At 37.5% G+C, this 16,948-nt stretch overlaps 1 protein-coding gene across 1 annotated transcript; it reads left to right on the forward strand.

Moving 5' to 3' along the window:
- Positions 1 to 15,613: 15,613 nt before the first annotated feature.
- On the forward strand, positions 15,614 to 16,524 carry LOC126973562 (uncharacterized). Its single transcript, XM_050820894.1, is given in 4 exon segments — positions 15,614 to 15,628; positions 15,855 to 15,979; positions 15,981 to 15,999; positions 16,264 to 16,524. Coding segments are annotated over 4 exon segments (420 nt in total).
- Positions 16,525 to 16,948: the final 424 nt, after the last annotated feature.

A 16,948-nucleotide genomic window follows, 5' to 3' on the forward strand; every position in this document is an offset into this window, starting at 1 on the left:
CCATGTTACTAACAAGGATACGCTGGTGTCCTGGTGCGTCATAGTGAATACTGGCACCTTCCGATAATATTTTAACTTCTTTACGAGCCACAAAAGAAAAAACATTCGTTACACGATGGACGTCGTGCTCGAGCTCTTCAATACCATATTCTCCTGGCATATGATCGCATACCAACCCGCTGTGGTTGATTCCATATAGCGAAGGGTTACGGGTTAAGGTCGTGAAATGCTTGCCGCTCAACCTGCGGGATTACAGGATTAGCGTATCGTTCAACAATAGTCCGCAAATTAGAGAAGAGAATGCCGAGTATGTTTTCAACAGGGCATTTGGCATAATATTCTTCACCTTCGAATTCAAAGCTTCCAATACCCGCGAAAAGGTTGGCAAGCGGGGAGAAGGTAACTACCATTGATCTTGTAATATCCCTCTCTTCAATAGTTAGGCGGGGGTGGTAAAATGCGCTAGCTGCAATGCCATGTTTCGATAAGTATAACGAAAGGAGTCGATACTCCATAACGCGTAAGGTGTACTGTACATTCAGGTATACGGTCGGGGCGACGTCCGTACAATTCATAGACTTTCTTGAAGATCCATTGAGTATAGAAACCCACTGCCCGGGTTGTCACTGGGACGACGGCTGCTGATTTTGATTTTTGAATAGAAAAATTTACTGCTTTTTCAGCGCTTAAGGCGTCGCCATAGCCAAAGAACAAGGCTTTGTTGATTCTATCTGCAATATCTGTGTGTTTTAAAATGGTTTAATAGTTACTTGAATCTCTCTCTCTATCTCATTATGTGAAACTACAGAAAAATGATGGGACTATATTATTATCAAATAAGGTAAACATAAAAAGAGGAGTACCCCAGGCTTCTATTTTGGGTCCCATTCTTTTCATTTTATATGCTGCTGATATTAAAAACCATATACAGTACTGCAATTTTCACATTTAAGCAGATGATAGCAGCAGCAGGGGTGCTCAAACTTGAACTGCTGGCGATCTACCTCAATATTTTTAGACTACTTACGATCGACTCTTAGAGGCTGCAAGTATGTGTGATGCAGGGTTGTCGTACATACACGATACACCGTACCTACCTACCTAGGTAGGGTTTACCGTAGCATAAATAGATATTAGCTTTCTGCACAATATACATTATTTTAGTCAAGGTTTGGGTTAGGTTTAGTTAGGTACTTCTCTACAATATCAAAGAAAAAACTCATAGTTATTCAAAATTGCGAGTTTTATGGTTGTTCCAAAACAAAAGAGTTAAATATGGTGTTCAACTAAGGAGTGACTTTGGATGTTGAAGCGTGGCACTGCATGTCCTCAGCATACTTTTCATAAGATGGTACGTAACCACTGCTAAGCGCAGGCATGATGACATATGATCGTCAGTTAGTCGACTGCGATATTTTGACTTAATTATCTTCATTTCAGAAAATGCAGACTCGCACAAGTAATTTGACCCAAACATTGCCGTCAGTTGAAGGGCGATTTGCCTTAGATTCGGACCTTCAGAAATAAAACACCAGAAATTTGTATCAGATGCTGTAGCTTTGAGATGGATATCTGACATAATCTGCACCAACTCATTTTCAACATAACATGAGTTCATATTAAACTGACTGGCTATTTCAGTAGCTAATTCATCAGTCTTTTTACATGAAAAAGGATAACTCATAAATGATGCTATATTTGCCAATTTACTGCAATGATAAAAACGCATTTCGAATTGTCCCAAAATATTTGATAATTCAGCCTCATACGTATCATAATTCAACTGAGGAATCCTTGCTTTCAAAGACGGAAAATGTTTCAGATCCTTTCTTTTCAGTTGATCTATCATAAGTTGCAATTTACTTTTGAATGCGTTTACTGCGCTATTCATCTCAATAATAGTTTTTCCTTTACCTTGAAGCTCCAAGTTGGTATTAAAGTGCATTGTGATGTCAGTCAAAAATGACAGATCAGTCAGCCATTTTTCGTTTTTCAACATCTTAGTGTCTACCTCTTTCGTCTAGAAAGGCTGTTATTTCGGGCAATAATTCTTGAAACCTTTGTAGGAATTTTCCGCGACTCAACCACCTGACGTCCGTGTGAAGAACTAAATCAGTGTGTTCAGCTGACTCTCTATCTTCCAACTGAAACTTAAAGAGCCGCCGGCGCGCCGTTGCAAGCTACGTGCACGGATGGAATTCACAATTTTTGTTCTAATGCCCATAATTTCCTTCGTGTTTAAAACATTTGAACATAAAACCTGTTGATGTATAATGCAATGAAATGAAAAAAATGAAGGGAAATCTTCATTAGCTCGACACAATGCCACAAAATCGTTTTTGTTTCTAGTCATTGCTGGTGCTCCATCGGTTGTAATGCACACTAATTTATATATTGGTAGCTTGTAGTTTTGTACAAAATTGAAGCAAACGTCATATATATCTTCGCCACGGGTCTTCCCCTTCAGAGGAATGATTGTCAAAAATTCTTCCTTAGCCAACATGTCATTGAATACAATCCGATTAAAAATACACAGCTGGGCAGTGTCTGTCATATCGGTGGATTTGTCAAACTGTAAAGAAAAGTATGTACATTCCATGATATGTTTTAGTTTGCCTGCCATGTCCTGACTCATGACTTCTATACGCCTTGTGACAGTAGGGCGAGATAACTGAAGTTCTCTAATAGCAGACATGATTTCTGTTTCATTTTTAAAATCTCAAAATAAAGTCTCACCCGCTTCAATAAATGCTTCCTTTACAACCGATCCATCTTCGAATGGTTTCTTGTGTTTCGCCAATATATGAGATTTTTAAAAGACGCGATCGTAGCAGTTTTTGATTGTTTGGCTGGTCTTGTGAACATGGTTTGTACTTTTTTCAAACAAGTTAGTTCTCTAAGTTACCACGCTTAGGTATTGCAACTGACGCACGACAAATAAGACAAATGCACTTATCCTTCACCATACAAACGAAAAATTCTTCCTCCCAATCGTTATTAAAATTATACGTTTTAGATTTCTTCGCTGCACTCATTTTGTACTATATAATAATAAACTTTGCATTGACGTAGTATTGCCTTCAAGTTACAATTCAGAATAATTCTTGCAGGCGCGACATTTATATAGGCGTGAACGAAAGTCTCGAATGTTCCCGTCAAACGCGCCGCCCGAAATTTCTAGAAAAGCGGCAAGAATAAAAAAACACGGCTTTTCGTTGACAAGTACCGCGCGTTACTTTGATAAAACCGCCTTTGCCGCTAGCAGAGTGTTATTTTATTACGTAATAAATTTTTCTAGTTTAGTTACCTACTTATTATTTTTTTTTTCTTTTCGAGATCTACTCAAAAATCACTCACGATCGACTGGTCAATCGCGATCGACCGTTTGAGCACCCCTGATATACAGGTATATATCTCTTGCTTGCCTGCTGACATTGATCAAACTATACAAAAGCTAAATGTAGACCTGGCTAGAATAGCCATGTCGTCCGAGAAAAATGACCTGAACTCAACCCAGATAAAACCAAGTTTATGATATGTGGTAGTAAGCATCAAGTTAGTAAAATCAGTACACTAGAGAAAGTGAGACTTAAAGGTAAATCCATTGAGCAAATATATGAAGTACGGAATTTAGGGTTGATAATGATGACAGTGAATTGCATTTTGAGAAGCAGAAAATATTGTATCGTTTAATATCCTACATTATTGACAGTTTTCGTGTTCAATTACCTCAGTCACTACTTCTCTCAAAACTCAACTACATGGACACAGTAGTTGGTCCTCGCTTATTAAAAAAAACCCAGAATCTTGAATCCTCCAACGTGTTCAAAATGCATGTGCTCGTTTTTGCTTTAACATTCCATCAAGGGCCCATGTGACACCATACCTAAATAAACATTGCATCCTAAAAATGAGTCATAGACGTAAGCTTCACTTAACCTGCCTGCTTTTTGATGTTATAAAATACAAGGTTCCTTACTTATATAAACAGGTCACTTACTTATATAAACAGCTTTCCTGGTTTTCGAGTTATAGGCCCTGTGTTACTCGAAAAGCTGCTATGCAAATCACAATACCACAACACAGCTCAGAAACCTTTAGAGGAAGTTTTCGTTATGCTGCGTCCAAGTGTTGGAACAATATTCCACCACCAATGAGGAGCCTGCAATGCAAGAAACAAAGTTTTAAATAAAAAAAAAGGATTGTGTGGTTTTATGAAACCACGGTTGAAGTGAAACTTTTAATCACATTATAGACATTTAACTAAAAATTTTTGGAATAATATTCCATTAAGGCTATAAACATTGCTTTATCAATCTTAATTTTATACTTGGAAAATTGGAATGATAATGGGAAATAATATAAGTACACTAAGTCTCCAACTAATATTTTTATTGAACTCTGTGTTTTTAAAAATGATGAATTTTGAATACTTTCAATTCTTTTTAATGTATATATAGTTTTCATGGGGTGACTGATCCCCAATACTTTTCAATTAATATTTTTAGTCAGGGAGCGTACGACATACATAATAGTTAACAATTATTTAGATTATATACACATATTAAAAAACAAACAAAATAGCGGGGAGCGCTGGCACAAATGAGTAATAGTCTATACACTACACGTATAGCTGCTGCGAACTATAGGCGCCGCCCGACCGTCACGCGACATGCAACACACAGGCGAAAAATTTTGAGATGATATAATAAAAGTTTCACTTTAATGAAACAGTTTTTGTTAAATCATCAAAAACAAGAGGAAACACTGAGACGACACCAGTACTTATAAAAGTATTTTATCGAATATATTTTATTTATTACAATGTACAAGAATAGGTACTCACCAAATATGTTTTCTCCATTATCTTTGTGAGGTGAAGTTTGTTTCAATTCAAAACATAAACTCTCAATTCTTATTAGATCTTTAAATATATAATTTAGGCAGTTGTCAGTTATTTATATTTGGCTGTTAGCAGTTTTATGAACTAATAATATTGATTGTTATTTGTTACACATTTGCATTGAAATTGGCCGTGAAAAGAAAAGATTTGAAAAAGGATCAAACTTGATTTATTTAAATATTTTGGGAGCACACAGAAAAACGCAGCGAGTCGATGGTCAGTCGCAGGCAGAGAGAGCATAGACGTTTGACAGGAGTAAAGATAATACAACACCATAGACGAACCACCTACTCCGTGATGCTTAGTTTACACTTCCAACACTGGCCCTTAATCGAAGCATTCACAATAACTTACAGTTATATACATTGTGTACATGATATTATGTTCTGGTCATTAAACATTAATACAATATTCAACATAAATACATAATGACCAAACAATATTTCACCTAATACATAAGCAAAATCTTAAGTTAAACACATAATTCAACCATAGAACATGCTCTAATAATAACTTATGAAAACTTAAACTAAGTTATTCTTAGACAAGCCCAACTGATTTACAAATTTTTCAGTTTTATACTGAGTTAAGGGCTTAGTTAATATATCAGCCATCATGTTATCCGTTGACATATAACACAAATTAACTATACCTTTATTTATAATTTCCCGAATAAAATGATGCCTGACATCAATATGCTTTGTTCTTGAATGATACATGGGATTAGTACTAAGTTTTTGTGCAGACTGACTATCATTATATATGTAAATCTTACAATTTATACCTAAACATTCAAACAAAAAAGATCGTATAAATAAAGCCTCTTTACATGCATCCGATAACGCCATATATTCAGCCTCAGTACTAGACAAAGCAACCATTTTTTGCTTCCTACTTTCCCATGATATTGTTGAATTACCAAGTTTAAATACAAAGCCTGAAAATGATTTTCTATCTAGTTCATTAAAAGCCCAATCCGCATCTACATAGGCACTAAGTTCCATACCACTTTAAACATAAGTAAGACAATGATTAATTGTACCTTTTATATAACGCAGCACGCGTTTTGCGGCTTTCCAGTGAAGTTCACTGTAACAATCATTAAATTGACTTAAAATACTAATATTATTAGCTATATCAGGCCTAGTACACACTAGAATATACATCAACCTATCAATTCTCTATATGGTAAATTTAGATCATGATTACTATTACATTTCTCAAATTTTAATCCAGTCTGGCTGGTTTACAATCTGTCATGTCAAAACGGTCTAACACCCTACGAATGTATTCTGACTGATCTAAAGAAAACATACCATTCTTTCGACATAGTCGCATACCAAGGATGTGATGGGCTGGCCCTAAATCTTTCATCTTGAACCGAGTCATTATCTGCTGTTTAATAAAAGGTTTCTCTTTATGGTTATTAGTAAACAAAATAATATCATCAACATAAAGAGCCAAGATTGTCACGGTCCCATCATCATGATTCTTAATGAATACACATGGCTCTGAGGAAAGTTTTCTAAAACTCATTTTGTTTATCAAAACAGTATTAATTTTAAACTTTTCATACCAACTTTTAGAAGCCTGTTTGAGACCATAAATTGCTTTATTCAGGCGATAGACCCTATGGGGATTTTCTTTATCTATAAAACCTTCTGGTTGTTCCATGTACATGGTTTCCTTAAGATCACTATTATGAAAAGCTGTTTTTACATCTAAATGATCTATCTCCATATTTTTTTCTGCATCTAAAGCAAGTAAAATTCTCAAAGTTGTATACCTTACAACTGGTGAATAAGTTTCAAAGTAATTAACACCATGTTTCTGTGTGTATCCTTTAGCAACTAATCTAGCCTTATATCTCAAAATTTCCCCAGTTAATCCTCTCTTCTTTTTGAATACCCATTTACATTTGACAAGTCTTTGACCCTTAGGCAGTTCCGTCAATATCCAGCAGTTGTTATCAACAAAAGATCTATACTCATCTGACATAGCGGCTCTCCATCTCTCAGAATCTCCACCCTGCAAGGCCGCTGTCACCGTCTCTGGTTCACTACAACACCAGCTCGCACTGGCTGAATATGCAGACAGCTCGGCCAGAGATGCTTCATAGTAAGATTCAGCAGAGTCGGAACAGTCTATTGTCGTTTCACCTGGAATGTTAGTTTCATCGAGCGGATCATCTGATTCAATACTGCTCACAGATATTGGGCTTATTTGTGTAGGCTGCCTGCGACTGACCACCGGCCTTTGCCGTTGTGACCTTATAGTAATATTTCCATCAGATCCCGCATTACTGGGGCTCCCCCTGTCATCACATGGAAATACAGGTCTACTAGGTGGATCAGATGGGTCAGACTGACCATGGGTCTGAGGATTTTTGTGTAGTGACACTTCTACTGTGTCCGTAGGTTCTGGTGTGACTGATTTGTAAAATTCATTTTCCAAAAATGTTACATTCCTAGCTTTTATGCACACCTTAGGATTATGTAGTTGGATTTAGTAATCTGTATCCTTTGGTCTCATCACAATATCCTACAAAAATATATTTATCACACTTTGCATCAAATTTCTTTCTCTTCTCTGCTAATGCATATGCTAAACAGCCAAAAGTTCTAAGGTGAGTCATATTTACCTTTTTATTTGACCATTTGTGCTCAGGGACAGTGTCCCTCACCGCCTTGGTGGGCGATCTGTTCATCAAGTAGACAACGAACGTGCGCTCGCGCCAACAACCGAGTCGCAACTGACAAAATGGCCGCTTTGGTCGGAAGTTCGCTGCATAATATTGATAATAATGCTAATATTGTCAATAATATTGCATGCGTGCGGTCCATATTGCCGTACTGATCAATAATATTGCGAATTTCCGGAAATTCTGAAATATGCCGTCAATATTCAGGGGGAGGCAGGGTTATTGTCAATATTATTGTGTGTGTGCGGGCCTTACTTCAATATTCTAGTTTAACATAATTTATCTATGAGTGCACGTCAAATGAGTTGTTTTCTATGTCTCAAATATTATTGTTTGTTTTGATTTTTGTTGGATTTTTGTAAAATGGAAGACGAAGATCTGATCGAAAATTATGACGGAGACAGTGTGGAAAATGTTCCCCCAAATGATAAAGAGACTTTTTTCATTAGATTGTGGGAAACTTATCTGGAACTATGGAATATATCATTTAAAGCATATCGCGACAAAGTGAAAAAGAACATTGCACTCGATAATTACTTGTGATAATATATAAAAAAATTAAACCATCAAGCACGAGAGAAGATGTAAAAAAGAAGCTGAATTCTTTGAGAACTAATTTCAGAAAAGAATTAAAAAAGGTCTTGCAATCTAAAGCTTCGGGTAAAGGAACCGATGAACTTTACGTTCCATCCAGCTGGACTTATTATGAACTACTGTTTTTAAAAAATGATAAACAACCAATACCTTTAAGGCAGGCTAGTAATGTTTATTATTTAATGTTCAATGTTTATTATTTAATGCTTATAACAATAACATTTTAATGAAACTTATGATATAGTACATTTACTAATTTTGACAAAAGTACTGGCAGTAGATGTCTCTTGTAATCTTGGCGTTTCTCTCATAGTTTCTGTTTTGAGTAGACTGTAGTCTGGATAAATTAACTTCTGTAGACTCATCCACTGTGTTCAAATATACAGTGCCCTGCTCTTTGATTAAAAAGTTATGTAAATTACAGCAGGCTAAAGCAATTGTATTTGCTTTTTCGGGTTCTAGATTTATAGTTGTTTGAAGGACACCAAAACGTTTAGCTAGAATGCCAAATGCACACTCAACTGTAGACCAAGCACTTGATAAACGTTTGTTGAATATTTGTTCGTTAGGACTGCAATTTTTTTGTGAATATAGCTTCATCAAATTCGGGCTTAAGGCGCTATAGTCCTAAAAAGTAACATTTTTTAATAATCTACTTAACATACTTCTACAAATACTACGGTTCCAATTTTTTGACATGTCTATCTTCATTTCCTTATCTAAATTATCGCTGTCTCGAAAACACGATTACGAAAAAAAATCTCGATAGATTTATTTTTTGAAAAATAGTCTTTTTTATTTGAATTGTTTATATTATCATAAAACTATGATAGTTATAAACACAAAACTTATTTTATTCGATAGTTTATAAGTATTTATAAGTTTTCACCGTGGGATTTATCAATACGCTTTGTGAATTATTTTATATTAATTTTTTTCGTAATAAACCAAACGCGACGCCTTGGTTGCATGCTCGCTCAAGCCAGCAGTACGCCCGTGACCACTGTCAAGGAAGGTATTGTGTTCGTGTCTCTCGTGCTCACATTACGTAAGATTTAAGCAAACAAGTACAAAGCGGGAATCATAGTAAAAAATAATGATGATGCGACAGCGTATTTCTTGAAATATATAGGTAAATGTAAGTCGGAAAGTACTAAAATAAAATTTACGTAATATGATTTTGAATATGATGCCACGCGGGATTTTTGTATATATGTATGTACTTTAGGGAAGTTAGATAAATCCAAGATGACCGACGCACAAAATTATGATTTCAGCAATATGGATATCGTGTCCGAGGTTCTCGACGGTGCAGATAACGATTTTGTGAACAATTTTTGAAATCCAAGATGGCTGCCGCACAAAATTATGATTTCAGCAATATGGATATTGTGTCCGAGGTTCTCGAGGGTGCAGATAACGATTTTGTGATCATTTTTTAAATCCAAGATGGCCGCCGCACAAAATTATGATTTCAGCAATATGGATATCGTGTCCGAGGTCCTCGAGGGTGCAGAGAACGATTGTGTGATCATTTTTGAAATCCAAGATGGCCGCCGCACAAAATTATGATTTCAGCAATATGTATATCGTGTCCGAGGTTCTCGACGGTGCAGATAACGATTTTGTGATCAATTTTTGAAATCCAAGATGGCTGCCGCACAAAATTATGATTTCAGCAATATGGATATCGTATCCGAGGTTCTCGAGGGGGCAGAGAACGATCCTGTGATCATTTTTGAATTCAAAGATGGCCGCCACTCATAATTATGATTTCAGCAATATGGATATCGTGTCCGAGGTTCTCAAGGGTGCAGATAACGATTTGTGATCATTTTTGAAATCCAAGATGGCCGTCGCACAAAATTATGATTTCAGCAATATGGATATTGGGTCCGCGGTTCTCGAGGGTACAGAGAACGATTGTGTGATCATTTTTGAAATCCAAGATGGCCGCCGCGCAAAATAATGATTTCAGCAATATGGATATCGTGTCCGAGGTTCTCGAGGTTGCAGAGAACGATTCTGTGATCATTTTTGAATTCAAAGATGGCCGCCGCTCATAATTATGATTTCAGCAATATGGATATCGTGTCCGTGGTTCTCGAGGGTGCAGAGAACGATTGTGTAATCATATTTGAAATCCAAGATGGCCGCCGCACAAAATTATGATTTCAGCAATATGGATATCGTGTCCGAGGTTCTCGAGGTTGCAGAGAACGATTCTGTGATCATTTTTGAATTCAAAGATGGCCGCCGCTCATAATTATGATTTCAGCAATATGGATATCGTGTCCGAGGTTCTCAAGGGTGCAGATAACGATTTGTGATCATTTTTGAAATCCAAGATGGCCGTCGCACAAAATTATGATTTCAGCAATATGGATATTGTGTCCGCGGTGCAGAGAACGATTCTATGATCATTTTTGAATTCAAATATGGCCGCCGCTCATAATTATGATTTCAGCAATAAATCAATTCAGGAAAAAAGAACTCCACCATCAGATATTCGGCCATTAATTCCAACATCAACCATCATGAATTCTTTGTTAGCATTTACTAATGCTAGTAAAACAATGCTATAAAATCCCTTTTAGTTGAAATAATGCGCGCCTGAATTTGATGGGTTAATAATCGATATGTGTTTTCCATCCAGAGAACCCAAACAAGTCTCAAATCGATATTTGCGTCCAAATTCAGCAGCTACTTCTTTCCATTATTCTTGTGTTGAAGGAATCTGAAACAATTTAACATTGATATTATTTTTACAGAGAGACAACATTGACAGAGAGACACAAGAACAGGAAAAATATTCAGTGTCATCTATGGATCCACCAGCGACACCCCCAACTCCTACCTAACCAAAGAAAAAGAAAGTTAGTGGCATTGATTATCAAACTTTTATGGAACGAGCAGTGTCATTTTTAGAAAAAACTGAGAACGAAAATATTCATTCTGAAGACCAGGAAGAATATCACTTAGCCAAATTGTGGGCTTCAAAATTACGAAAATTATCTAGAAACCAAAAACTGTGTGCGGAAAAAGCAATAAATGATATTTTGTTTGAAGCAGAACTTGGTAATTTGAATAATAATTCCATAAAAATAAATGAGTCTACAAAAAGTAATGCATCTCCACATCCATATTCAGCAACACCTACCAGCACATATTTCATACCATCACCACTAGCATCACCAAGTACGCAGAATAGCATCATTTCTTACCAATCAAATCCATCACCGCAACCTGCATCACAACCTGCTACAGTTAAACACTTTGATTTCTCTCAAAAACAGGCATTGAATCAAACTACTGTGTACCCTAATGAAACTGCAACGCTATACAGTTCTGGTGATCCATCTCAGATCATATTAAAGCCCAGAGAGAACCCATCACGACAACTCATCTCACTCAATTTGGGCAATCAAGACACTTTGTATGACAGTGACATACATTGTGATACTAAGGAGGCTTCTGCAAAAATCAGTATCAAAGATTTCATTGACAAATTTTAATTTAATTTATGTATATAAATTGTTTTTTAGTGTAAAAGTTTTGATTGTAGGAAGCTCTGTAATAATTAATAACTTTTGTCTTAATTATTTTTTTTAATAAAAATATTGATTAAAATTATTGTACTTTTACTTACCTTGATATAATCTCTCAAGATGTAAATTAATGCTTGACATGTCTCCATAACAGCTGCACTTATAGCTCGGGGTGATATAATTACTGAATATTTTAAGTCTTCAAAACTTCTCCCTGTGGCTAAGAAACGGAGAGTAACTGCTAATTTTTCTTCATTAGTTAAAGATTACCGCATAAGTGTATCTTGTTTTTTTATGTATGGTGATATTAAAGACAAAATTTTTTGATAGCTTCTTTCTGTCATTCTAAAATAATTTTTAAAATCATCTTTTTCTGTGAGTCTTAATTCATTAATTAATTGGAAGTGGCTCAATTCCGTTCTTTTTCGCATCCATTATTTAATCCATCGTTTTTTTTAGTTCGCGGTTTCTTATTTAACAGGCTTATTGCCATACACAATATGACACATTTTTTTTTTTATTATCCATACTTCCGCGTAGATCAAAGATCAGTTCGTGACTGAGCCTTTTAAAATTAGTAAATATTGGCAATAATATTGAGAAATATGCGGAGGCATATATTGTTAAAACAAATTGACAAACTTGATTTGACAATATTATTGCGTGTGTGCGGCTAGCCAATTATTAATTATATGCGCGTTTTTTAAGTTTGTTTTTTTCGAAGCAGTTGTTAGAATATCTTAATATCAGTGACTGTTTCGTGCCGCAGGAAATGAAGAGGGGCTGTCCTAGCCCCGGAGAGCAACCCTCGGCGAAGGTGATCACCGAGATGGAAACGGATAGCCCGGCCTCGCCGCCGGAGCTGGACTCCGGCCAGCCGCTGCACGGCAGCAAATGAAGAGGCGCTGTCCTAGCCCCGGAGAGCAACCCTCGGCGAAGGTGATCACCGAGATGGAAACGGATAGCCCGGCCTCGCTGCTGGTCTGGATCGCCGTGACGCGGCGACGTGCGGCCAAGCCGCGCCCGGACAACGGACGCCCCAAGCCGTTGGCGACGGCCAACGTATTCAAGCCGCTCCCGGTACGGGAGACACCGGGAACTCAGGTATCGGCCAAACCCTCACAGGTGAGGCCTACTCCAATCATCATGTCTAAAGTCAATTTGATTTGGAGAAATGCCGAGCGGCACTGGTACCAAGGTACCAAGTGACGCTCCCGAAGAGCACTAACACCGGTGCGTTAAGAAAAATAAAATATATTTGTCACCAATCGGTGCGAATTTATAAATACAAATCCAACAATAAATACTACTATGTGTTCCAGGTGCCAGACATTCGGGCATGCAGAACGGAACTGCAACCGGGCCACCCGCTGCGTCAAGTGCACCGGAACCCACCTTACAGCGGAGTGCGGCCAGAGGGAGGACGCTCCGGTCCGGTGCTGCAACTGCGGCGGCGAACATACGGCCTCGTACCGCCAGTGCCCCCAACGCCGCATCTACCTTGCGGCAGTCAAGGAGCGCCAGGAGCGCTTCCAGAGCCGACAAAGCGCACCACCCCAGCCCCGCCTGTTCAAATCGAACATGGCGAACGGCCGAGGGTGGAACGCAGTCATGACCGGGACCGCCCCGTCACCGTCAGGCCTTCAGCCACCCACAACGCGGTCCACTGCCGGACCGCCGCCCCTCTCGGGCACTCAGTCCGGAAGACATGTCTTCCCAGGCCTTAAGCCCACTGGCCCTATGCCAGGTGTTTTTAAAAGAGTCGAGAGAGACTCCTCACCCCTTAAAACTACCGAAGAGTCTGGCACTCTGAGGAAATGTCCACACACGAAACAATAAAACTTAACTTAAACTTAAAATCGCAGGTCAGCTGAAACCTATGCTCTGCCGCAGCATGAGCTACGAGGAGCAAATCATCACAGTATTCGAGTTCCTGAGCATCCATGGATGAAGAGACGCCAACCCCTCCCCCGACTGGCACTGCTCGTCCTCTACGAGAAGCGTCGCTTAACAGAACGGTATTGTGACTAGGAAAAGAGAACTCATAAATTTCCTTGGTACACACAACATCGACATTACACTCATACAAGAAACACACGTCGTTTTTCAATTCCCGGTTACACCTGTTACAGACGTGACGGACGGACAGACACTCGCGCCCGAGGTGGTATCGCAATTTTTGTTAAGTCAAATATACCGCATCATTCACTGATACCGGTGGAACATGATATATGCGATATAATTGCAATTAGATTAGAGTCTCCCCACGCACAGACACCCATAACAATAATTAACTTCTATTGCCCTAGACAAGACAGTAGAATCACGACAGCCATCGCGAAAGCTCTCTCTCTCGGCAACACCGTCATCTGTTCCGGAGATTTTAACGCCCGTCATAGACATTGGGATAGCAGTCGAGCGAATCCCAATGGATCTCGTCTATTCAATCACTTTGCAGGTCACGAATATAATATTTTAATTCCCGACAAAGCGACCCACCTCCCCTCCAACCCTAGGCACTCTGCCGCTAAATTGCAACTTGCTAAAAACATCACAAACGTTACAGACCCACTGACCCAAGACGTTATCTCGGACCATTGTCCCATTATTTTCGAAATTAATAGCCTCTTCCCGCGGGACCGTATTTAAAGATAGGTCGCGAGATGCGCGCATCTCGCGACCTATCTTTAAATACGGTAATTGTAAATGGCACAATTATAAAAAACATATTAACGAAGCCCTCCTCTTCCCCGGCTGCTTAAAGTTACACCAACCCGAATTAGTGGACAACACCATACAAACACTGACTGACGCTATAATCGAAGACCGTAACGCGAACATCTCGACTTTCACACCGAAACAAACAAACAAACTCCCACACGACATTACAAGACTTATCAAACTAAAAAATCAATACCGACATCATGCACAGAGACTTCATACGCGTCGGTTTAACACTATTATTAATTCACTCCAAAACCAAATATCTTTTAAAATCAAATCTCTCACTTCCAACGAATGGAACAAAAAGCTCGAATCGCTTAACACCCGCGACAATTCCCTATGACACTTCGCGAGAGGACTTAAAAACGTACACACCCCTCTACCCTGCTCCACCCACTCGGGCCCGGGCATTTCACGCTCATAGACATTATTATACTGTTCTGTGGCTCAATCCCGGTTGGTATGTTGCGGAATCGATGGTGAATCTTTGCTCCTGTTTTGTGTTGTTTTGTTGTTAAAACTGAATAACTACGTATTAACGGTGCTGATTGCTGTTTGTTCTGTGTTGCGTGCATTTATTTATATAATGGATTCTGACAGCAGCGAAAGCGTTGCACAGAGTTCTAGGTTAGGAACTCCGCCACGAAAAGCTAGAAAAAGACACTATGACCAAAAATATTCGAAATTATGGGAAGGAATTTGCAGGTTGGCTTCAAGAAAGTACCAAGGGTGAAGGATATTTTTATTGTAAATCATGTAGGTGTGATCTTAAGTGTGCTGGTGGAAGATTTATTCTAAATAAACATGCAAATAGTTTAAAGCGCGTAGCATGTGTGAAAGGTGAACTTTTATTCCGTGGTTTTATGCTCAGTTTAGTTTAATTAATATTGAATAATTAATTAAAATCTTACAAACGAAATTACTAAAAATTTATTAATTTATCATGATAGTACATGTATATATTTTAAATAATAATTTTACGCATTTTCGTTTTATCTATTTTTTGATTATATATAACACCAATCTTTTGAAAAGTTAACTATTTGTTTTCAGGTATAGCAAGTCAACTATCAATCACCCAGTTTGAGCTAACTCCGTCAAAAAAGTCATTTGAGAATAAAAATTAAATTTGGAGAAATAAGAATGGCTTGTTTTTTGGCAATCTAACTTTTATAATTGCTGGTTAGTAGTGGCTTGGTCTACAAATTCGTTATTTACTAAATGTAGGCTCTGTTTTGTTGTATTTCATTCACAACAAATTAATTTTAATTAGGACACTATAGGTATTCAAATAATATTATTTTTCTGGTGACCTAAAGAACTTTATTCAAAATGTTTGGTCGGACTTTGAAATAGCCAAAGAAATTACATTTGAAAAACTAAGGCACAAGCCATTGTTACGAATGTAACAGGAAAATTATCTCACAGTGAATTACTTAAGACTTTACAAACTGAAAAATTTTCTTTGATTGTTGATGAAAGCACAGACAAATAAACAATAAAACACTTGGCTTATTGCCAGAACAGCAGTAAATTTCAATGTGGAAGATAATTTTTTATGTTTAATACCAATTGTAAAGGGCACTGCCTCTGCATTACATAATAAATGAAAAGAATATTTTGATAATGAAAATATTCCTTACAAAGAGAACATGATTGGGTTTGCGGCTGATGGTGCAAATACTATGTTTTGTTCACACCATTCATTGTTCATTCATGATGAAGTGTATTTGCCACTCGTTTCATTTGTGTGCTTCTTTTATGCCTGTAAAACTCTTCCGATGGGTTTAGAGGATTTTACAAAAGATGTATACAATTATATCCAAAATAGCCCAAAACTTCTACACCCAGCTCAAACAAGATGGTTGTCTCTACTTCCTGTGGTCAAACGGCTTTTAGAACAGCTTCCAGCTTTAATGTTATATGCTATATTTCCAAAATGCTGTTTTGAATGGCAGGCTACTTGCAGCTCAGACCATCCATGTGAAGTCTATGGATCCTTCAACAGAGCTATACTTAAATTTTTTGGATTATGTGTTGCCCTATTTCCATGACATTCATGAAGAAATGCAATCAGAAAGTCCGAAAGTTTATTTGTTATATGAACGGATTTTTACAACACACAAAACTATCTTGGAATATTTTATCCAACCAGAATTACTGCACCTAACTGAAGGTGAAAAAAACAGGAGCAAGGATCTTAACTTGGATTTAGAGAACAAAATTTTGAATTGAGAATATGAAAATAAACAAAACCATGTACCAATTGAAAAAAATGGCAATGTTTTTTTCCTGTTATTGAAACAAGACTTTGTGGCTAGAATGAATGAAACGGAAATAGTACAGTTTAAAGGAAAAAATGCATCGTCTTTTATATGGAGAGTGTAAATCAAATAAAGCAGCGTTTTTGTTTTAATGAAAAGCAAAGATTAAAATGTCTTAAATTTATGAATCCTAAACATATCATTGAAAAACATG

The sequence above is a fragment of the Leptidea sinapis genome, chromosome 29 (assembly GCF_905404315.1).
Source record: "Leptidea sinapis chromosome 29, ilLepSina1.1, whole genome shotgun sequence".
In the NCBI taxonomy this organism is placed as follows: Eukaryota; Metazoa; Arthropoda; class Insecta; order Lepidoptera; family Pieridae; genus Leptidea; species Leptidea sinapis.